The 25055-nt window shown below is 43.1% G+C and overlaps 1 protein-coding gene across 1 annotated transcript; it reads right to left on the bottom strand.

Annotated features, from left to right (window-relative positions):
* Positions 1–1998: 1998 nt before the first annotated feature.
* Positions 1999–23856, bottom strand: LOC110468493 (glycerol-3-phosphate acyltransferase 3). Its single transcript, XM_021526467.3, has 12 exons — positions 23659–23856; positions 14726–14792; positions 8707–8977; positions 8165–8239; positions 7576–7665; positions 7290–7383; positions 6770–6885; positions 5614–5669; positions 5058–5143; positions 4510–4638; positions 3952–4031; positions 1999–3146 (listed from the first exon to the last, which is right to left on the bottom strand). Exons 1-12 carry the CDS (start codon positions 23797–23799, stop codon positions 3020–3022), a joined length of 1332 nt encoding a protein of 443 aa, XP_021382142.1. The 5' UTR covers positions 23800–23856; the 3' UTR covers positions 1999–3019.
* Between the last annotated feature and the right edge of the window lie 1199 nt (positions 23857–25055).

The following is a 25055-nucleotide window of genomic DNA, read 5'->3' as shown; positions in this document are numbered from 1 at the left end:
CACCTACCTGTCCAAACACTGTATCATCAGTTTTATCAGAGCTTGAAAGGGGCCAACCCTTTTCTAAACTTAAAGGTCTTTCTCTAAATCTAAACAAAAATATGCACTTGGGTCCTAAAATAAGAATCAATGCTTTTTGCGCCCAGCACCAGAAACTAAAACTTCTAGTTCTGCCATTGATTTCTTGAGCTACTCATTCAATCCAATACAGCTGCAGAATTTCCCACATTGTCAGTGGAAAAGGAAAAAATGTACAAAAAGGTTTCCAAATGCAGTAGAGAGGCCTAACTGGCATTGAGTCAAGTCACACCTTCTATGCACTGGCCCTCTGCTATTAGTAATTTCTGCTGCCCCATAAAAATACTTCTCCAAATTAAAAACTAAACCAAAGAATGTGGATCTCATGTCTGCAACAAATCTGGGACGCAGTCCAGAACCACCTATTGGTTATCACCACTGCTCACATGGCCTCTCTGAATACATTTTCAGAGCAAAATGAAAAGACTGGGGATATACCACCAAGAGTCAAGGAACACACAGGACTTTCTGCTTAGTAAAGATCTACAAGATGCTGCAGGTTCAAGAAATCTCAGCTTATTCACCTACATATTCTCAGTTAAGAAATGACTGCATGATGCCTTATCATGACCCATGCCATTCACAAAGCTAAATCTACACATTTCTTGATAAATTCTCCCCAGAATAAGGCAGATTTTGTTATAAATTAGTTCAGAGGAGACTATTTGTAATTAAGTCATAGAACTCCCTTTGGCTTGTCAGACATTTCATTACAGTGTCATTGGATAACCTTGTCATTATCCTTTAACTTAGCAGGGCTTTTTGCCTTAAAATTCAATTTTGCCCTGAGCAAGAAGCAAATTGCAGCCTTGGGCACTTTTGCCAAAGCTCACAATCCTGTTGATGTAAACACATGCACCCAAACAGAGCATCCAAAAAAATACTGCAGTTCAGTTACTGATGATCAACTCGAAAAGCAGGAAGAAAGCAGAGGGCCTATAAACTGGCTGTGAAGGTTTCTCTTAGGAATCATGTATTTAAACCTTCAACCAGAACAGTTCTTGTTCCATCTACAGAGAAATACATCATAATCTATACCTTATAAGAAATATTCAAAAAACATATATCCAAATATTCATACAGAGTAGATTTTTAAATGTGTTACCTAAACTGTATTTTAGGTGTGTAGGCATAGAAAGCAGGCAGGCATGCTTTTAAAAGAGCTGTCCTTACAAAGCTTCTTATTGTGAGTGCAATCCAGGAGAGCTCAGCCTCACAGCTAATATCCACAAATTATGACAAACACTTTCATTAGCCCAAAGCTTGCATGACCAGTTAATCTTAACAGAAATAACAACTCAGACCACAGCTGAACTCTGTTCATCTTAAGCAAAAAGCCTTTGCTGTGTCTCACTTGTCTTACCACTCTAGCTCTTTTTAACAGAAACAATTTCCTTCTTGAAGGCTTCTCATGCTAAACCTGAAAACACTTCTGTATATATTTGTTTGTATAAGTGCATAATGGGAAACAGGAATTCTTCTAGGAGACTATGCTCTATCAGATTAAGTTTTGCCTTATAGGACAGTAATGTTTTTCAGTATTGAATTTAACTTCTTTGCTAAAAGGAAAAGACTAAGAAATTAACTCAGCTAAAAATTTAGCTCAGTTCTTTCCCAGTTAATTACAAATTCATTAATTGAGTCTCCCTGATATTACTTCATGCTGTAATTTCAAGATGAGCCTGCATGATAAGTTACTGCTACTTTAACAAGGATAAACACCAAGCCATCCTATGTGCCTTAGAGTCCAAGGACAGGGTAAAAAAGGAAAGAAAGTCAGGTTAGAAATCTGCAGAATTCAAATACAGCTGGTCCTTTATGTCACTGATTGAAGTTTCCATGATTCCAATGTTAAGTTCTCAGGAAGCATAACTTTTTTCATTATATAGATTTAGAGGACAGTAGTAATGCCACACAAGACCCATTAGAAATATAGAATTTATTTCTCATTACATTCAGGCAACAATATATTGCAGATTTGGACATGCCATGTCTCATATCAAAGCTAACTTACTAATCCTATGTTTATAGATGTAATAGCTATTGCTAGCCCAGGAAACACAAGATGCGTTTCTGGAGTGGCTCTCTTGAGAATGTCAAGCCATTAACAACAATTTTTGCAGATGGGAACTTGTGACAATAAGATTAATCTGTCATAGCCTACATTATCCAACCCTTACTGTACCTTACCTTTACAGCTCCAGAGCTCAAGAAAACAATTTCAACAACAGCAATGGACAGGGAGATTGAGCACTTGCCCCTTATCTTCCCTCAGGCAGCAGTTCTCAATAAAGGCAATACCATGTTATAAGGCCACCAAATTCTTCATGTTCCATGGTCTGTGCTTTTGGCAGGGCAGCTCCTTTCCCATCCAGTAGGGTGTCTGCAACCCTTGCTTCCACTCCCTCCTTGCACATCCAGGTGCAAGCTAACAAAAAGAGTAAATCTCACAGTTCTGACAACATCCTAAAGCAAGTGATTTAAGTCATCTACAACAAAAAGATCTGTGAGCAACAGGAAAATAAAAAGACAATTTTTTTAAACCTTTAAAGTACCATGAACAAGAGGTATCTTGCATCTTCACAAGCAGTGTCCTGACAACATCTATTCAGTGTACTTCCCTTCATCCTTACAAATTCAGAAATGCTGGGGTGTTTTTTCATCTTCTAACTCTGCAGGCATTCAACTTGGGAATACCAGGAGCTACAGTGCATCATCACATGAAGATGGAGAGGGGCAGGATAGTGGAAGAATGAATAGGGAAGACCAGAGAGACACTGCCCTTGGCAGGCTCTGCACCAGCCACACAGAGAATATGAATACACACAATGAAGGATTTTGTTGTTGTCTTGCTCTATTTTTTGACAGTTTTTTTTTTAATTAAAAAAAACACATTCCTGCTAAGGCTGGTAGTGCAAAGTTACTTTTCAAGAACTACCATTCAGTCTGACTCAGTTTCTGCAGACAAGCTTCCTACTGATCCATTTCTCACTAGCATTTTGCTGTAGTTTTTCTGCTGTTCTTCTTTGAAGGTATCTTTGACTTTTGCTCGTTTCAGTCCTCCATCCCTGGAACAAAGAGGGAACAGCAAACCATCAGGGTTGTTATTGTTATCAAACTATGCACTACATTAAAACTCTACAGTTGATTAAGGTAGATAATCTAAATTATTATTATTAAAGGCTTTTCTTCAGAACTTCTCTAACATTCAATTTCAAGCATGTTTATTAAACATACCTTAAGCACAATGCTAATGCAGTTCAAATTTTGAATTTAGCTCATTAAAGTAGTCTATTCATGTTGGTAACATGCTGTACCTACAATAGAAATCTTCGGCAATCTGGGATGCTACTTCCCCAGACTGTAGAGGCAGTCAATTTTCTGCAACACTACAGCTGTGTCTTGCCTTATATTATTCAAAGCTGGGTCTCACAGTTGAATCCATTTGCTCATTCTCATCATCTGAATTTTGCTCTCAAGTTTTTGTCATATGAAATCTAGGCATTATCCTGCTACTTACTGAGGCAGGACATGAGAAAGAGCAGAAAGCCTCAAGACCTATTTTTTGTTGTTCATCAGATTTGCCAAGAAATTTCACTTTTGCTACTTAATCTCAACATGAGAAACAACTATGAATAGACCTACTTCAAAAACATCAAGCCTTTATGTAAGACTCACTGCATGCTACATGCTCCAAAGATTTCATACATCTTTTACTTTCACATATGTGCATGTGGAGTTACTTCATTGTTTTCCCTGAGTGGAATAAAGTGATGTTGAATGTTATTTGTCACAAAGCTAAGGAGGGAAGCACCTATCAGTCAAATTAATCACAAATAGTCCATGAATTCTAACAAGGAGGGCATCACTCACCATGGGAGTTCAGTCAGTCCTCCTTGGTGAGCAATGGCTGACCTCACTCTGTTGGCAAATTGAACAGCATCTTCATCTTCCTTCAAGAGCCATAAATTCAACATAATCAGAGAGAAGTCAATGGAAGTAGACTTTCATAACATTTTTTTATCTGTTGCCTCATCAAATTAGTTCACTTCCAAACAACCCATTCCTTATCATGCCAACATCATAATCTGATGTTCCCATGTGATAACTCATTTTCCCCTTAGTGTTGAAATTACGAGAAAATTTTGCTTCAACAAGATGGAACATTACCATTGTTGCTACTCTGAACAGAACTGCATTAACTGCTATCTTTTGTATATTTGATGCACTGCTGATGGAACCAAGCTGCATCAGGAAAAGCAGAGTCCAATCATACATCAGTCAGCACTGACAAAAATCCAGTATAAAACCGATTTGGAGACATGATGTGGCCAGAAGTTTTGGGGAAAAAAAAAAAAAAACGAGTAAAAGTGCCCTTGCAGACACAGTCAGGTTTTTAAATAGCAGTCAGGCAACCAGATGCTGGATTACCTTTCTAACCATTGGTGGCAAGTACCACACATTGCAAACGATGGCCCAGCTGGTCATTATTCGCAGCAGGTAGCTCACGATATTGTATTTGCTGCTGTTCCAGAAGGCATCTCCAAACTGAGGATCATACTGCAAAGGATCACAAAAACCGATTAAGCCTTTCCCCAGATCATCACAGCCTCTCAGACCTGGGATTACATGGCAGAACCAGCAGCAGATGTCACCCATTTGCCTGAACAGCCAAAAGAATTAAGTCTGCTCTGAGCAGGATGCTTCCCTTCAGCACTGGGAAGGACTAGCTCGTTTTCTCTTCCTTCCAGCTTTCTGGAGGAAGAAGCTGACCCCATCTGGCCCACCAGCCAGGCTCTATAGGCCAAAGGACTTCACTTTAATTTCAGCCACTTACTCTCCAGGAGCCATCCACAGCATCTACCCAATTGCCAGATCTACTGTGCTTTTAATAGCAGCTGTGTTGAGACAGCTTCCTGACCCTCTGACAAAAACCCGTCCCAAACTCTGAAATTCAGCAGCCAGCTATTTCCACTTACTTTGATTGCAACAGGATAGATTGTCCCTCCTATTTCAAAGCTCCCCTTCTTGAACATCATCACAGATGTATTGTTTATGCAGGTGCCTGTCCAGAAGACAAAGCCATTGCTTCACACAGCCATTTCAGTACAACACAACATCCACAGACAGGTCTTACCCATAAAGGGCCTGCATTTGCTGCTCATTAAGTCAAGCATCTCACCCCTGCTTACTTTTAGCCTTTGTCTCATGACTGACTCTGAATGAAGCCAGAAGGTATGCAAGACAAAAAGCACAATGCTGAGGGGTTACATCTGTAGGACAGCAAATTCGTAATCTCAGGGCAAAATAAACAATCTTCCCCCTCTTCTTCCTGCAGCTTCTGCCAGGAGAAGCAATGTTCAAGGACAGTATTGTGTTGTCTCCATGTATATGCATCTTATATTAAAGATGAAAACCAGGAATGCCCTAGCAAAGTGAAGCCAGAGGTGAAGATAGATTTGAGCAGCAGAAGCCATGAAAAGAGAACAGGGATGACATCTAAACTGAATGGAGAAAAGTAGTTCAGCTTCTTACCTTCTGGAAAAATTAAGATTGGAAGCTTGCTTTTATCTGCCACATGTTCTCTGAGCCTGTGGAAGCAGAAGAAAAGCTTAAAAAGCTTAAAAAACAGGTTCTTTCCCCAGGCATATGCTTTATGTATTACATATGTATAAAATCAAAGCCTTTTACTAGACACTAATTTGTACTTGCTATTTTTTTTCCTACAGAAACTGAAGCTTTGTGCCAGCCATCCCTGAAGCATTACATTGAGGTAAGATCCTGTTTTCTTTCCCCTGCATTATTTTACTAATGACTGTCAGAGAAGCCAACAATTATATGCCATTAAGCCAGTCTAACTCTGATCCACTCAACCTTCAAGAAATTGCCTACTTAAGAAAAAAATGTATTGACGCAGTGGTCCATCCAGCCTCTGCTACTTAACTGCATATTTCTTAAAAAACAGATTTCTAAATGCCTACAGCTCACATTACTAGAATAACACTTGGACAACTTGGCAAAGCTGTCCTGCTGTGCAGAGGCCAATAAGTCAGTGAAGAAGTTAACCTGTCAAAATTAACCTAAAAAGTTCTCTACAATTTAGAAGAATTTTTATCCCTGTACTACAGTATTCACAGGTATGCTTTTGGTGACATTCTGCAGAAAAACACTTTTGTATACAGCTTATATTCTTCAAAATGTCTTATAACAAGACATTTGCCTTCTACCCAAACAAAGAAAGCTTTTTATTTCTAGTGGCTCACAATTTCCAGTGATACTGAGCTTTTGTCACAGAAAGCCAATTTTATCATCAGTATTTCTCTTCAACAGAAAGTACCAGAATTTAAGTATCTTCACATGGTTTCAAAATACACACCTGAATTCATCAGACATTAGTTATTATGCCGATGGCTTCCCAACTGAGATATTTTGTGACAGTCTGCAATCTAAAGCTTCCCAGAACCTTTGGTCTAAACCATGACACGCTGCATAAATGTTTCAAGCCTTCCCTGGTGACCTGGGAACCTGACATTTTGACCTCAGTGTACTGCACCAAAGCCCACACAAACAAGCACACTCGGTCATTCTGAGCGATGCAGTGTGCTGCACACCACCACTGTAACTCATTCCCAAATCCAGGTCTTTGACTGCCCGATGCCTCTCCGGGGAGGCAACCCAGCACACACCTCACCTTTTTGTCACTAGATGGCGGTCCTTGATCTCGGAGCGCTCGAACCAGACGTGGGGACACGCCTTGACCGTGGCACGCTGGATAATGCCCATCAGCCCACCGTGAACCTGGCCCACCTACAAGTCCAGTAAGGCACATCACTATCCGAGACACCTGAAAGGCAGGACTTCCTCCTCTCCACCCCTCCAAAAACATCCAACAAACCCAAAAGCACTGGGAGGCTGCAAGCCAGGATTGAGCAGTAACCACAGAACTATTAAAATGCATTCACTTGAAAGAATTGAGACACTCACATGGTACTAGCTCAGGTACTTCAACAGATTGGCATTGCCAGTCCAAGGACAACTTCTCCAGCACATAATATGGACCATTTTCAACACAATTTATACTTTTCCCCAGTGACCAGTGCTCAAGCAAACATCTCTGCTATGAAAGTTAAATACTGAAGTCCACAAGCAGTACCCCACAATCTTTCCCTCTCCTGGTCCCTCTGCTGTGGTTATCTTAGATCTCCTCATACCATTGCATAGCATCCATCATTTGTCAAAATGATCGCATCTATTGGTGATGTATGGTTGGCAACACAAATTCCTCCTTTCTGAGGTCTGTTTTCCCTGCAATCACATATTTTTTTTGTTAGACTGCTAGTGCATTAAGCACCACATCACACACCAAATAGTTCCATGGAACTGTCAGGTGAGTCAGCCTTTAGAGTGTGACATCAACTTGCAGCTCAGGAGAGAGCAGCCCCATTTCCAATGGGATGTCACACACATATAAGCATATACACACTTTTGCTCACTCACTTGTTATGGTAATGGATAGTACCAGACAGAGCTCTGACAAGGATGCGGGAGCACGTGAGGTGAACCACTTCACTCAGGTAGTTTTTCACACTGAAAGAAATGGGACATCTGAAGCATCCTGGAAAGCAGCTAGATGCACATGCAATATTCTCCAGCCTACTCAACACAACTCAGGGCTGAAATCTCCTTGGTATTCTGGAGCACAGAAGGATGTTCCCAGCTCTACCACTCACTTGCTACAGCAACTCTGCCAAGATACATCATGCCCTTGGCACCACTTAGCTAGGCATGGCTGTCCTCTCTTTGCTGGGTGTTTTTCATCCGAACACTACTACCTGCCCTACAATGCCCCATTTGCATATCTCATGGCAGCAGCAGGAACCCATCAGAAATCATCAACCTCAGTGCCAAGACTGACAAGAACCCAACCTCAGCCCAAATTCAAAATGCCACTAAAACAAGATACACAAATTTGTGGGTGGAATGGACTATTGGTAGTCTGTTATAGGTAAAAATCTGTCCATTCCTAATCTTCAGCTGTTTGCACTGATGCAATTTGGTGAGTTCATCCCTCACACAGAGTACCTACCTGCAATTTGGCAGCTGTCCCACTAAAGTTGTTCCCACAATCATTGATGTAATACCGATGGCTGCGAGGCTAAAGCTGCAGACAAAACAGACATTAAACCTACGTAAGTAGCTTTGCTCATTGTAATAACACCTTCCCCCCTTTAAAATGGAAAGGGATTGCAGAAATTCAACTATTCCTCAGATACTTTACATATGCAGTTCTCTAACTCAGCAATTCCCTAACCTGTTGCTTAAAGTCATGGTGTAGCAAAGGGAGCAGACCCAGATATTCCCATGCACACAGTGTCAGGGAGCTTTAGAGCTAACATTTATTTTACTAATACACATCGACTTAGGGGAAGCATTCATGGAAATGATGACCACCAGCTCTATTCTACTCTCCAAACCAAAAAAGCGCTTCTTAACATAAAAGGAGCCTTTAAGCAAGTTAATGTTTTGTATCTGCCAATGCTGCTTTTGTGTTAAAGAAAGCTGAGATGACATTTACCAAGAAATGTACCTGTTCCCAGGCTGACAAAACCCCTCAGCACCATAGCTTACCGTAGGGGCAGCAGGAAGCAGTACCGCACTACCACCCCAATGACCCACACAACAGTCAGCTTCAGGCTGATGTAATGGAAGTTGACATTAGTTCTTGTGAGCAGATTCCAGGAGAGCAGCTCTTCTGAGGAAAATCGCTGAGTGACTTCATCTTCCACAATAGCCTCAAACCCCTTTCTGCAGAAGTAAAAAATGTGGGAGAATTCGAAGTCTGCTCCATGCAGAAGTGCAATTTCTTTCTCCATAGGCGTTTCATCTCTTTCAATGATACCTTGGGAAGGAAAAGGGTAATCACCTGAGAAAATAATTATGTGATGTAACTAACAATCACCCTCCAGACCACTAGTCACTCTACTGTATTACTCAAGAAGACAAATTTACTCTCAGAGCCCCTCCTAGGATGGGAAGAGAAGCTGTGCAGTTGAACACAGCATACCCTGCAGGAGGCCACTTCCAGCTCCTCTTCCTCACACCACCTTGAGCAGCAACTATACGAAATTGTTACCTACTGAACATGAAGCAAGAAGGCAAACCCATCTGGCATGTTCTCAAATCAAACTTTATCCAGGACTCTTATGCTTTCAGAAGAAACAGGTGAGACCTCGGCCTTTCCATTCCCTCCCATGCTCTGTGTATTTAAGGGCATTCAATCTCCTTGATGGAGGCTTCCCTATTCCCATCTCATCTGACATTCTGATATCCCACACCCACAATACTGCCAAAGCCCCAGACCATAACATTGTGCAGCTCTGAATCCAACACACCTCCCTGCCATCACAGCACAAATATTTTCTATAAGTACAGGCAGACCACACTATTTTTTATTTTACTCAAAATTAAACAAACAACAACAACAACAAAACCTTCAAAACACCGTATCAAAGAAAGTTGTGCCTAGAGGAGCCTTGATTTAGTTCAGCACCAACAACCGTTTCAGCTGAACTCTGGCCACATAATGCCTGGAGAGAAACCTGGAGAGTTCAGAACTGCAGTGCAAACAAGAAGTATTTCCCTTCCTCCAACCTGTAAGCTTATGGTCTGATAACCACAAATTTCTCATCAGAGCTTTCAAAGGCAAGAACAAATTGTGTAAGCTAAACAAAAATCAAGTAGTTGCTTGCTAGTAAGCAAGTCTGGCTCCAGAAACTGATGCCTGAGGAAATCTAGAGTAACGGTTAAGCAGAACAACCATCCCCTGAGACATTCAACTTGGATTATTACAGAGGTCCAAGTTCAGGTTGCTACTCTGTCAGACACCCTCTGATCAATTGCATAATCTCTGTGTTTTCATGCTGAGATTAAAAAATGGGAAAGGACACAGCATCCAATTTTGTCAAGCTACTAGGAACTTTCCATATCATAGGATGTGTTTTTGTAGAAAATCTTCCTCCCAATTAAATCTTGTCAGCAGAAAATCTCTCAATATGTTTCCTGTGCCAATAATTGTGAAATTTAAATTACAAGTAATATGGAAAAATCTTATCACACATACTAATATGGCACATATGGGATAACATGGGAAGCTCCAAGATACAAGTACCACAAACCACTGAGGTAAACACTAAAAAAGAACACTGCAACAAAACCTATCAGCACCTTCAGCTTGGAACCTGGCCACAACTTCCAATTGTACCAGCGGGCCACCTCACTGCATCATCCCATGACAAGCCTACAAATATAAACCATTAATATGGCACATCCAAAAAGCCACATGCTCTTCAGGATCTAAATTATACAAGCATGCATGACCTCATTTACCAAAATGGAACTACACTTATGCATATGTTAAACTCAAATCAGAGCTCTAGTTTTTGATTCAATTTTTCTCGCACTCAGAAAATCTCCAAACTGTGAAATATCTAGGACTGTAGGTGAGTCAGTGCGACCTGTCTGCTCCCTGCTGCTGGAAATGGATTGTAGGCAAGAAACCAGGGGAACGCTCTGGCACCCATCACACAAGTACCACCCCCTGTTCTCCAGTTCCCAGAGCTGGGAATATTTCCTTCCTTATACAGCCCTTATCCTTCCCCCTTCTTCAGCACCACTCAAGCAGTAGGCCCATCTAGCTGCAGCTTCTCAGCTGAAGCCAGCTGAGAATTTTATCACACTGCAGGAAAACTGAGATAGCAGGGCTGGAATGCCTAGCCTCATCAGCCTGTGCTGCTGCTGTCACACGACACCCCCATGCACCAGCTGTCCTGCAGCCTTGGGACAGCTACTCCGACGCAAGATCTCTGCAGCACGTGAAGGTATTACAAACAGAATTACACACATGCTGCTCCAGTGATGTACTTAGCCTTCTTGTAATCACAAGTCACATTTAATGGCCTTTAATCCCTGGGCCATGGACAGAACTGAGCTTGCCAAAGACAGTACTACGCAGGAGTACAGCAAACATTACTCTCAACAAAAAACAAGCCACAGTCGCTGTTTTCCTCAGTATTGCAGTGCTAGCCCCAAGCCTTCATTCTCACTTACTCCAGTCAACTAATTACACTAGGCTCAAATTTAACACCATCTACTTACAAAGCAAGTAGATCTTAGCAGAATTGAGTAATTAGCTCCTCAGTAGTATCTACTTATGTAGTAACTATATACTACTAACATTATTTGCATAAGCTTTTCTTTTATTGAATGCAATTTTCAAATCTCTTAATAGCATTTTTGTCTTTTTTAAACCTACCACCTTGAAGACAACACAGCCAGCACCCACACAAAGAGCTGAGAACTGGTTATTCAGCTGCAGTGAGATAGACACCTACCCTCCAAGCACCTACTCAGCCAAGAGCTACCACTGGGTCCAGCACACACTGCCCTCCAGCAGAGAAGAATCTTGAAGTGACAGCACCACATAATTCCTCAAGTAACTACATCAGCCAACTTTTCTCTTGAAACTATTTCTTACCACACCACCAACACAGGGGCACTGGCAGCCCTTTCTGCCAAGAGATGTAAAGCACACTGGATTTGTTGCTGCAGAGAAAGGTGGTGTCTCTTTAATCACGCTCACTTGGTTTTGGGGTTGGTTTTTTTGTTTGGTTGGTTTTGTATGTTTTTTGGTTTTTTTACTGCGGGACACAACTTTGAAGTGTTTGGGGAAGACCATTTTTGCTCTATCAGGGAACAGGAAAACTTGACTTTGTACATACATCTACAGTGCTCCCTCCTAGGCTAACTCACCTCCTGGTACTGGCTGAGTGGTCAGGAAAATCATAAGAGATGATACATGCATCCTTTCAGCACTTACACATAGGTGCATACACACACACAAACATTTACCTTTACCCTGATATAATCAACTGCTTTGTAATTCATTATCAACAGGAGTTTCTCCTCCCTCAGTAAATATTGTGTAATGCAATTCGGCCTCTCTGTCTGATCATATTCTGTCACCTCAGCAGACACCAACTTATATATTAATCACTGTTAAACTTAAAATTGCCCTGGTCCTCAAGTACTTTCTTCCACAGTCAGGAACTCCTAATCACAAATCAGTTACTCCTATGCTTTAAAAATTCCCAAGAGCAAGATATGGAGCACAGCTTGGCACCGCATATCTCCCCATACTTTCTCAAGTAAGGAACAGTTAAGATTCCAGCTTCCAGCAGAAAGAGCCACTGCCAGTGGGGAAAGATTTTAACTTTTTATTTCAGATATATGAAAGACATTAAAAAGGGCTTGTGTATCCCCATCCATAAGACTGCTTAAATGTAGCCTGCACACAATCATCTATATGAATTACCTCAGGCCATTTCTACTATCCCTAATGGCCACCCAGACAGCAAACTACACTCAGCTTCGTGCAGGTTCTGAACGCAGCACATATTAACACTACATACCCTACAGCTGTAGGAGAAATAGCTACTTGTAGCTTTTTTTTAAGGATAGTTCAAAAAACAATCTACTAGCTAGGACCTCTCTCTCTCTCGATGTCTGGTTACTAGAGAAGAAATAACTACATGTAAGAATGATCAGATGTCTAGGAGGATGACAGCTCCTACTGCACAGCTAAAGCGGCATAGTAGGGTCACTTCCCTCTCACTGACCCATGATGTGATGGGGCACCATCAGCCTTACAGGAAGAAAAAGGGTATCTTCCTGCATCATTGACAGCCTGGGAAGCAGACAATATGCCATTGACAATTAACTGAAAGGACCGCTAACCTTGCCTTTCCCCCCAAAAAACCCCACAACTTTCAGGACACAAGCGAGTGATATATAAGATGTACTTTTTCTCAGCCACTTGAAAGTCAGCAACTAAGCAAGACAAGTTTTAACCTGTTTTCAGAGGTGCTGTGCAGTACCTCCATTTTGTTATCACAGATGCTGACAGTTGCATCTGCTGCCATGGAAGGCATTCCATGCCTGGCCTGCAGACAGAGCGATCCCAGTGTCTGCAGTATTGATAAGGATATCCCTTTGGAGCTGAAACACACATACCCAGCTCAGCAATTCAGTCCCCACTACTGGATCATGTTCACATGAGCTAATCCACAGGCTCAGGTAACAGCTGACTTCTCTGCTAACTGGCAGGCTGGGCCTGCTTCCAGTTGTGCAGCCTAAGGAGGGAACACACAGAAAACGCTCACACTGCTGCCAAATGCTGTCAAAACAGAGCAATTGAATAACAAAACTGAAGCATTTAGGAACCAGGAGAAAAAGCAAGCACTGACTGCAATGCTTTGTTCAGCCTTCTCCTGTTTCCTGGGCAAACACACTTCTCTCATGGCTCCAAAGTCATAAAGACAACTCTGACCTACTACACTCTACCACAACTCACACACAGTATGGGTTGAGATATAGTTAAAGAACTAATTTCAAAACTAGGCTAAAGGAAGAAAGATGAAGCAACTTTTCAGCTGTCTTTCTACAAGACAGTGAGTGTAAGAAGTTTGGCAAACACTGATACTAACTCCAGAGAGTAAAAGGTCAACAGCCACAGACTGGAAAAAAGCCAAGCCCATCACACATTTTCAACTTGCAGCCCTACCACAGGAAAAGCATTCAGCTTGGGAAAGAAAGGTGTTGTCCAACAAACACTTAAATCTCTCCAGGAAATATTTAAATGCACTCTAATGCTGTTAGGACTAGAGATAGCTGGCCAGCAATCCTGCAAGCATCAGTGTAAAGACAAATTTCAAGATGAAATTAACCTCATATTTAAACACAAAAATTTCCATCAACTAAGAACAATCTCCATCTTAAGTTGTGCTTTGTTTTGTTAAATTTCATGTTGTTTCATACCCTTCACTTCCTCATCCCCTGATTTTTCAATTACTCAGTATAAGCCAGTAAAAGCAGCATTTTATACTGCAGGAACTGTTTGCTAGACAGTAGCATTGCAAAACAATTAGATATATAAGCATGCTGATTTTTAGTGGGGTAGAGTGAATTTTATCCAGAGTAGCTGGTATGGGACTGTGTTATGGATTTGTGCTGAACACACAGTTGATAATATAGAGATGTTTTTGTTATTACTGAGCAGGATTTACAGAGCCAGGGGCTTTCCTGTTTTTCATACAACCAGGCTGGTGAGGATGTTGGGGGTGCTTGGGAAGAGTGGGAGGAGACAGCTCAGACAGGTGACGCAAACTGACCTTCCAGACTATATGGCAAGATGTAAAGTGGGAGGAAGAAGGGGGAAAGCAGGACATTGGAGTGATGGTATTTGTCTTTCCAAGTCACTGTCACCCACTGCCCTCCGGCCTGCCCATGGGAAAGCAGGGTATTCATTCCTTGTTTTGCTTTGCTTGTGTGTGTGACTTTTGCTTCCCCTGTTAAACTGTCTTTATCTCAACCCATGGGTTTTCAGGCTTTTACCCTTGCAATTCTCCCCCTAGTCCCGCTGGGGCAGTGAGCAGCTGCCTGAGGATAAACCATGACTTTCAGTGAGCATGTAACACCCCACCTCTTCTCAGGTTCTCTCATGCACACATCTAACTGCTTCATTTGACAAGGCCTCAGTACTCCAGCACCACAATATTAGTCTCATCAATGTGACTTTACCCCAAGCTCTCACCATTGGCAGTAGGAATCCGTGGAGGCTGCGGCTTTTTGGCACTTTTTTGTAACCGGATAGTGGCCCACTGTTGAACAGGAAGAAAACATTAATTTCACAAATGCAGTATGCACTTAAGGAAAAAAGTCACCCAAAAAACCCAACAATTAGTCAAAGACACATTGTGATTTTCAAAGAATATCTTCATCAGGTAATCATCATTCATCCTCCTCAGATTTGTCCACAAACCCAAACCCATACACTGTTCTTACGAAGAAACTCAGAGTAATTAATAGTTTAAAAAACCAAACCAAAACAACACTGAGTGCTAGTCAGTACTTCTCAACTCTGCTTTCAGTCTTCAGAGAGCCAACTCAGTGCTCCACACCTGTTCCAGTTCAGGTACACAGCCACCAAGAACCTGAAAGGCCTCTGTCAGCCTTGCTACTGCCACAGCAGCCACCAAGTCCAGGCCGCATGGAAAGCCCCAGGAGCTGAGCTAGACACAGGACACACACAGCACGTGTTCACAAAGCTGACAGACATATTACAACCCAGACTGTCTCCTTCAGAGTAGTTTGATCATACTGAAGCAAAAAAAGAAAAAAGAACCAAAAACATCCTAACTGGGTTAAGTGAAACTGAAGCCTGCACACAGCTGATTTCACTAAAAACCAAATCCAGCATTTTCAGTCATAGAAATTTCAATTAAATTCAGATTCAATCCAAAAAGGATAGCACTCGATAATTTTCCAAGCTGAACAAACCTGCAATTTCCCTTGACTCTGCAATTGCTTGTTTCTTGGCATCTTCACAGAATCGTAGAATTGTTTTGAGTTGGAAGAGATCTTAGAGATCACCTAGTTCCAACTCCCTTCCATGGACAGGAGCACCTACCAGATCAGGTTACTCAGAGCCACATCCAGGCAGGTCTTGAAGAGGTTGGAGAGTCCACAGCTTCTCCAGGCAATGTGTTCCAGTTGCCTTCTCTTCTCCAGGCTGAACAACCTCAACTCTCTCAGCTCTCATTTTGAAACTCTGAGCAGCAGGAAAACAGGCCAATTCACCAGCTTTAGGGTGAGCTACAGAGAGCCCCTTCCTTCTCAGTTCTGCTGCTGCTAAGGCAATAGCTCTTCTAGGAGTGAATTTTAACTCAGTTCTTTCTGTAGTACTCAAGTACTTTCAGTAATTTTCTGGCTACATTCTTAGCAGTACTGTGACCATAAAAGTTCTGAGAAATACCAAACCAAAACAGTGTTCAAGCAATAACCCATTCAGAGCACTGTCATTTTACATTTTGTCTATGGAATGGATTTGGGGGTACAGAAGGACCAGCAAATACATTTATGCAATCATTTCTGACCAGTCTTGAACCACTGTATTCAACAAATTAGTATCTCCACAAACAGCTAAGTCACTTATCACATAGAAGAACAAGAGCATATTTGGCTAATGGTCTCAGCCATACACACCAGCAGAAAAAAAAGTTTTCATCTTTCAAATCCTCTCAAAGTGATAATCAAAACCTGGAAGAACACTTTGTTTGGTGCTCAGAAAGAGAATGCAACACTCCCTTCAAAAAGCTCTTGCTACAGAAATCCTGCAGTTATGGGTTCATTCTAGACCATGTCAAAGCCTGAGCCTCAGCACAAATCACAAGGACACAGGCTGTTGAGACAGGCCTTTGTAATGCCCAAAAGCTTGTACCACGCCCCTATACTGTGGTATCTTGACATTTTGCTATGCAAAGCGGCAGTGCAATCTTCCCAAAGCAGAGAAATTGCAGGGTCCTGTAACTCAAGTCAGTTTCTACTGCTCAGATACATTTATCAACCTTACTCAGAAAAGCACATTCCTTCTTCTTAACTGGTCTGATCTTTGCTCCTCAGGTCCATCTAACTCCAGAAAGGTGCAGCAGCTCACCTGGGGGATGGGGGAACAGTGGCAAAGAGAAAGTCTGCAGAGGACAGTTCTCTTTACACTCTGCCTGTGCCTTCCCAGGAGATGGGAGCACTGCATGAGCCTGACAAGAGCATGGAATCACATACAAGGGTTGCATAGTGCACTCCAGGGGAGAACTGACTTGTGCTCCACAAGTCAGTGGCTGAGGCAGTTTTACATTCCATGCCAGGTCTCTTAGGGGATTTAAGCACACTTAATAAAATAGGCCATGATGAGACCAGCTCTCCCTCTCGGTTAGGAGCATTTGGGCATTCCTAAGGACTTGCATCTACCAGATGACGCATCAAACAAGTTTTAAGTTCTCTGTCAGCTTTCTTCTTACTTCAATCCATCATATTTCCAAAAACTCTGTATGTTCCAGCAACCAAGGAGTAAGAAATGAGAAATTTTCACTTAACATCTAATTCTTTCATGTATTCTCAGGCACCCGAATTAAAAGCACTACCATCAAAGCCAGAATCTCAACTTTGATCAAGTGAAAAGCTTGTTTCTATCCAGGCTGGGAGACAAAAGAGACACCACCCGCAGTAATGTGAGTAATTCCCCTTCCTTCCTGCTAGTCAGGAATACGTGCCATCCATCGCTGCTTCAGCTGGTTCCTATGCTGAAGGACAAGGTTGTGCTATAAAGAGCTATCACAATGTGAGCTGATCCATCCCACAGAGGGCAAAACAGTGTGTTGCATTAAACGATTACAAGCCATAGCCTCTCTTCTACTGAGGAAATGAGCAAAAAGCAGACTGGCAAGTCTTTTGGATCTCTCAATAACACCGGCACAAATCTAAGTGGCTTCTTCCAGCTGATGCTGAGCTGACAGTCCCAAGGGCCTTGGTCAGACCTGTGTTTTTAGTAGGGATTTTTGAAGCAGCTTTGGGGAATAAGTATAAAATACCAGGCTCCTGAACAAATTAAAAATAGTTCTACAGTGGGGCTACCCACTGGACTGAAAATGTAAAGTTAGAAAACAGCATGATTCCAGAACTACAAGCATCACCACAAGCCTTATTTTCAAACTTTAGTATCCTAACTGCTGACAAGAAAGTAGCTTGGATGCTATAATTACACAATGCAGAATCTGAAGATACCACACATCACTAGGCAAGGAAAACATCAACTTTCCCCTCAAAGTCCTCTAATTTATCAGCACCTTAAAAAAAAAAATCTAAAGTGGCCAAAAGATCAAATTCATTTACACATCACTAAGCAACTGCCACAAATAGAGGAAGATAGTTGCCTATTTAGCAACTGTCTTATCTGGAGTCCGGAAGGGCTTTTCATATCTCTTTTAAATGTGCAATTTTTGCCTCTGAGGTCTGACTATCTCCAAAGCCAAGCCTGACATGTCATTTCATGAAAGCACATCTAGACACTCTTTGCTGGGATCAAAAGACAAATCATTAGGAACACCTCAGAGTGTTGCCCCGCTCCCCTAAGAAATTTGGCTCAGCCTTTCACCTCATTTACCACCTTAACGCCACCTCTGACTGAACAATGTACAATGATTTTTTGGAAGGGAGAGATGACTGAAATCTGAAATCACATGGAGAAAGACGACTGGTGGTATTCTTTTAAAAGCACCACTGGATCAGAGTCAAAAGTTTATGTGCTAGTTTAGGTGAGCACTCCTCCTTAGAATCTCTCCAAACATCAGTAACAGAAGAAAGATTGAAGAGCACATCCCACACAATGCCACTTTGTTTAACACAGCAAAATCTGCATGCCAGTTATTGGGTTGTTTTGTGTGAGGCAAGTACACCAACACCACCAAGAGCAGCAATCATTTCCAAGTCAGGGCAAAACATCCTCTCTCATCTCCCATGCACTTCTTATTCTGATGGGACACCCCTGGCACTGCCTCCAAGAAGCTTCCCAAATTCTTCCTCACAGAGGAGTTGCATAGCAAGTCCTTCCTGGTGGACAGGTATCCAATGAGCAATTGAGAGTCTAGCTCTACAGGATAACACGAATGGCATCAGCAAAAGGAATGTCAAGCAGCTTCTTTTACAGCAGCTTCACAAACTCTTACTTCAAGGCAAGCTCTGAATACAGCTGCTGTTATTTTTTTAACAGCATTTGATTATTAACAGTGTTCACATGCTGTAAAATTGAGAGCAGTTTCAGACAAGAGCTGTTGATCTGGAATATGGTGCATTAATTACTGATGCAATTACAGCAGAGGGCAACCCCAGCGCTCTCAAGCTTACTGATCTACAACGACTCTTGATTTTTAAATCTGTGGTAAACATACATAAAGGCCTTCAAAGGACTGGGGTCTACATTAACACAGGCCAGGGATTTACTTCAAGATTCTGCATAAAATTAGCTAAAATACTAGTCCAAAAGTCAGTGTGAGCCCTGTAAACAAGGGTTCATCGTTCACAGCGGGCATGTCTCCAAGACATGCTTCTCGATGCCATCTGAGCTGGCAGCTTTCAGAGCTCTCTCAGATTCTCCTCTGCCCACCAGTCCTTGAAGGATACCAATTACACAGAGGCCTTCACTGACTCTGTGCAATGGCATTAGTCAGCAAAGCTTGCTGCCGAAGCCAGTGAGTTACACAAGCAGTCAAAGCCCACAATGATTCATCTATTTATCAGCTTACGTCATCTCCTTCTCCATTCTCCACCCTCATGACCAACACCACACACAATCCTGACAGTGACTCACGGGAAGAAGCTGCAGCCTGGCATACCTAGGACAAGAGTACCAGTCCATCCCACCGGCCCTGCACAGCCACAATCTCTAGTTTGACCTGAGGCACTGAGAGGCCCTTATTTCCTCATATCTAGGCCATTCATATTGCAAGGTCATCTGCAACACAAGGAAATTTGGCTTAACTTCCAGCTACAGGGTAATATTACACTCTTGCCCAGCAAAAATACCTTCCCTACAGGCAGCATAATAACGTATCAGAAATTGCTTCTGTTACAAGGGGCTGCTGTTAAACCTCTGATGGATCAGTTACAGGACATGAACAACACCTACAAGTGCAGCATCTGCTGTGCATTACAGCCAGCAAAACCAGCCACACAAGAAGCACTCTGTCTGCTCACTGCAAGCCCCCACAAAAAGCCAAGAGAGATTGAGAAGAGGAGCACTAAAAGTGCTTGCAGTCATCAACAAACCATTAGTCAGGAAACAGACAATAATGTGATGTTAGTTAATAGGTTATTTGTTTCCTGACTCAAACGTGACCTAAACACCTCACTTCCCTCAGGCTTTCTTGTTTCTTAATATTTCACAAGTATCATGCACCCCAGAGTTTAAAAAAACACATGAAATTTTCCCATTAGAAAGGTCAAGCAGGGCAGTCTGTACAAAGTGCTGCTGACAACTCTGTCTCAGGCAGCAAGGCACACCCCCCCAAAAAAAAAAAAAAAAACAACCCAGCAGACTGGAAAAAAGACCCCAAAGTATTTAACAAGGTGAACTGCAATCCATAAAGCAGAGATCATCACTTGGGGGTGCACTGCTACTGCCAAATATATAGACAAAGTCCAAACCAGTCCTCTAGATTTTCTACAATCTGATGGAAATAGAGAAACTGATCCTTCATGACAGTGACTGCTCTATGGGCCCTCAATGAAAGACAAAGGACTTGCTGAAAAGACTGGATTCTCCAGTGCTTGGCAAGACAGCTCCAATAGCATGTTTGCAGGGGCCTCAACAGCCCCAAATCATAGTAAGAGTTCACAAGAGGCAATGGATTAAGACAGAGCAAAAATAAGACCAAGGGGTAAAGATGTACTAAATTTAAAATTGGAAGCTATCTGTTGATGTTGAAAAACAGGGAGCAATGCAGCACACTGTGATGACTGCAAGAGACAGCCCCCAGCATTTCAGCAGTAGGGAATATTTCTGTGGCAAGAGACTCGACAAGCATCAGGACAGCAAGTGCCTAGTCCAGACTAGCTCCTCATAGGGGCAAACAGCTACTAAAGATGTTTCTGCAGCAGTACTCCCACATTTTAAAAAAACATACTAACATGGTGCCAGAAATCCATCTATTAACACTGGAAGGAAAGCCACAGGCAAAAATGAGCAATCTCCTAAAAGTTTGCCGAGTTTGGTAAGGTAATTCAGAAGCAAGTTCATGCACTTTCAAGAATACCCACATGATGGGGGAAGCTGGCTTTCAAATAGCAAGTGTTGTCTGTGATACTTCTTTAGCACAATTTTCTACACATTTTCCCTTATCACATGGAAAAAAAATACAATCACACAGGAAAAAATATATCCATATAAAGCTGGTAATCCCTAGTGCAGTACTTAAGGGTCAAATGCAACCCAACAGCAGAACATCCTCATCTGTACATGCTGCGTTGTCTTAGCAGCGCATGCTTGTTGAGGCAGCTGAGCAGAGAGAAAAATCTATTGTGCAACTGCTGTCCCTTGTCAGAAAAACCAGATGGTGAAAGTACAAAAACACCTTGTTCCTAAAAGGAGCTTCCCTCTCCCTCTTCTCAGATCATACTTGTAGCACCAAGAACAAGCTTCTGCCCTCCTGAAACAAGCAGAAAAAGGTGGTTTTTTTTAATTGGCAAGAAAAAAATTCAAGCACAAGCCCCCCATCATAACTTGCCCCATCCCACAGCCTACACAACTGAACACCACAGACTCATTCTTGGATGTCTTGTTTTGCATGACATGACCTGAAGAGGTATCACAGCAAACTGTAGAACTGTCCCTGAACTATGGACAGACTTGGACCCTCAAAATAGATTAACTCGAATAAAGCAGACGTTGTAAGCTGACAACACAGGCCATGTAAGAAATAAATCACAGACACTGTGTCCTTCCACTACACAGGGGATAAAAACAGGCAAAGCCAGGGTATCACCTGGGATGCACAAACAGCCACCACTTTGCAGACAGTTCCTGTAATTTGGCCCATTAAAGAGGCAACAAAAGCAGCAACATCCTGACTGAACACTCTGCAGGTGTGAGAGCCCACCCTCCCTCCTGGAAAAGAGGGGGAAAGGCCTGGGGAGCCCCATGGCAGGGAGCGGAAGAGAAAGCTTAAGGAAGCTATTAAGTTAACACAGCTGAAAAAGGCCTCAGCCATCAGAGACTTCAGCATCCTGTAACCTCAAAGCCAAAAAGCTCTTCTCAGGAAAAAACATGCACTCTCAATTCAACATCCCAGGGAGTTTCAGCAGCCCAGCTAGCAGCACATTTCACTGTTAACACAATAGTTATTAATAACTATCCCTTATAAAAAGAAATAGACCTTCCCAAATTATTTAAATAACCGACTTCTTGAAAGTTTGACCTGCAAGGATAGAGTACTTTTCCCAATATTACTGATTAATAGCCACAGTTTAGATATTGCACATCAGGTGCTCTTGCAGGTGCTGCCAGGACCTGGCTGTAGACAATCATCCTCTGTTGGGCTTCTAACCAAGACACACCTGTGAGCAAATGAAGAGGAGACATCCCACAACAAGCCACTTCCTTTCAGGGATTCTCCCCGCACAAGTATTCTGAGGACAAAGAATTCACAGGCAAGCAAGGCCAAGTTGAGATAAGCAGAATACCTGGGCGGATTGAGCTTCCTCACTCTCCCATAGCAGTCTAATTTAGATGACTCTTCTCAGAATACTTTCCAATTTTTTATTGCCTTTTCTTTATATATACATTGGTTTATATCATATCTATGTCAAATATAATTATGTATTAATTTAATTTTTAATATATTGAGCAGCATGCAACTCCAGAAAGCATTTAATGCAAAAGTAATAAAAACTCGCAAGTGTAACGATAACTCCACAAAGTTGGCATTATTTCCTCCCTTAAGGCAATAGGAGAGCTCTCACAATTAACCATCGTCAATACGCCGCCAGATACTTCTCCACAATTTTGCGCAAAACATATTGGCTCACCTCTTGTTGCAACATTTGATGACACTAAAAAATAATGATTAATGATCTAGGAATAAAGAATGTAAATTGTGGTTATTCACAGGTGAAGGCAAGTCATCCAAACAAGACTATCTCACTGGGCCATCTGGATTGCTCCCTCAGGCCAGAGTGATCTTTACCACCTCAGTTCCTGCTATTCAAATCCTTTTTTCCACTAACAACTGCATATTCTCTCCTCAACAGTTATCTTGATACCATTCACAGTCCCAGAAATTACGGAGAACAGATTCATTCTCACCCAAAAGCCTAGAAACATTTTGCTTAAGATGTATTTAACAAATGCCGATTTAATAGGTGGGATTTTTTTTTGAAGTACAAGCCTTGCCTGAAAACCTCGAAGAACAAGATGAAATTGGACAAAATCTACTTTCCATAGTCACATAGTGATGTATATTGCATGGCCACTGAATGCTGTGGGTCATTTCACTTTTCCTCCTTACAGCTGTTTCCTTGATTTGGGTGCCCCTCCTCCTTGGAAAAAGCGTGCTAAAGATTTAAATCTTATCATGTCCAACAACAATTTAAAAACACCACTGCTCACCACTACCATGAGCTTGAGAAGGAGAGCTTTTGCACACATATTAAATACGCCCCGTGCAGAAAGCAGTTCCTCCGCGAGAAACTGGGTGTCCCTGAAAATTTAGAGGCAGCCGGCAACTGCGGCGCTGTACATGGCTCAGCTTGGATGGGAGTCGCCTCCTCTGAGCATCAGCACTGCTGGCAGCAGACCTTTACACCCTCCGAGAGCACGACCCGCTACCATTTAGCCCAAGCGCAGCGCAGCTGCCAGCGAGCAGCGACAGCCTCGCCCAGGCCATGGTACAGCCTTAGGTGACAAGGTTTATTCCGCTCAGGGTTCAGGGGCAGCGCTCCTGAGCCTACACAGCCGCAAAATTAACGCAGACCTCTCGTTTTACGCGAGGGCTTTAAGCCCGAAGCTGCAGCCGAGCAGAGCTGCTGCCAGGCAGGACGTGACCCCCAGGAGGACGCGACGGGAACGGAGCGCACGGGCGCTGCCCCGGGGGAAACCAGCCGGCAACACCCCCCTTCCCCTCCACAGCTCCCGCCTACCTCCAGCGTCTTCACCAGCACCCACATATAGGCCTCCGAAATGCCCAGCGAGATGCCCAGCGCCGAGGGCACCACGATGAGCCCGAGCACCGCGGCCAGCCACACGGCGCCCGCCTGCCCCAGAGCCCACGCCACCTCCATGGCGCGCCGGGCCGCGCAGCGCCAGCGCCGGCCCTAAAGGCCCGGCCGCCCCGGCCCGCCCCCGCCCGCCTCGGCCGCCCCGGCCCGCCCCGGCCCGCCCGCAGCGGTGTGGGCGCTGCCGTGGCTCGGGCGGAGCCGGCGGGCGGGGAGCGGCCGGAGCCGGGCGTGGCGGCGGCGGGCGGGGCGCCCGCTGTGGGGAGAACGGCTGCAACGGGGGCCGGCGGCGGGCAGCCCGCGCAGCGCGAGTGAAAAGGAAAACCGGGGAAAGCTCCTGGCTCTGCCAATGTCAAAGTGGGCAGGAATAGCTAAAGAAAGGAAAAGGAGCAAGGGCTGCGCTGTGTGTTTCTCCCGGTTTGAGCAGGGAAGGGATTCACTGAGGGTCCGGCTCCCGCAGCGGCATTAGGCCCTCTCCGAGAGCAAGGAGACTTCGTGACAACTGGCTCTGCCTGTGCACAGCCAGCCCTGCAGCACCAGGCGTGACACAATCCGTACCAAGAAAGCGGAGTTAGGAGAAAAAGGCTGAAGAGGGATGGCAGCCTTGAAAAAGCATTCCGGGGAAAGGGAAATAACATCATTTTCTGAGAAAAAGGCAGTCAGCATATTTTCTGTGGCAATCCTTCACAACTGTTTCATAGAAATGGGATGTCTGGTGTGCCTCTTCGCATTTGGACGATCAGAAATGTATCTGAGAGCCAAGTGCTCAGGATCCAATGAAAAACCTAGATTGGAGTCCAAGGCCTAAAGAACTATTTCCTTGGGAGTCATGTGGACAAGGGCATTACTTTCTGGCTCCTATTTTTGGCTCTGGTGTCTCTCCTCCTACCCTTTGCCTCATCTGGTTAAATAACTGCTCTGAGGCAGAAGCAGGACGATCCCTGATGAAGCCTCTAGACACAACCACAATTGTCCAACTGGATCTGATATTGCCAAACAACACTTCAGTGTCTTTATTCTTCTAAGTGTTTAGTTACGATCATGCCCATAAGACCCAGTTAGGATCAAGGCCATAACCTGTAAGTGCCATACACAGGGTAAAAAAGAGTTCTTACTATCTGCGCTACAAGTGGTTTTAAAATATTACAAAGATGTGTAGATTCAAGTAAATGAAAAGTGCCCAGAGCCCAGAACAGAAACAAATCAAAAGAATATTGCTTTCCAGACTGGCTGATATTTGTAACACAGATATGGCTAAGATATTTTAATTTTGTATTTTGTTGCTTCCCAAGCAGAAAGTGATACAGGTTTTTTAGTACTTG

Source organism: Lonchura striata, chromosome 4, assembly GCF_050655825.1.
Source record: "Lonchura striata isolate lonStrDom1 chromosome 4, ASM5065582v1, whole genome shotgun sequence".
NCBI classification, from domain to species: Eukaryota; Metazoa; Chordata; class Aves; order Passeriformes; family Estrildidae; genus Lonchura; species Lonchura striata.
The sequence above is the reverse complement of the archived record's forward strand: the minus strand, read 5'-3'. Positions and strand labels throughout refer to the sequence as shown.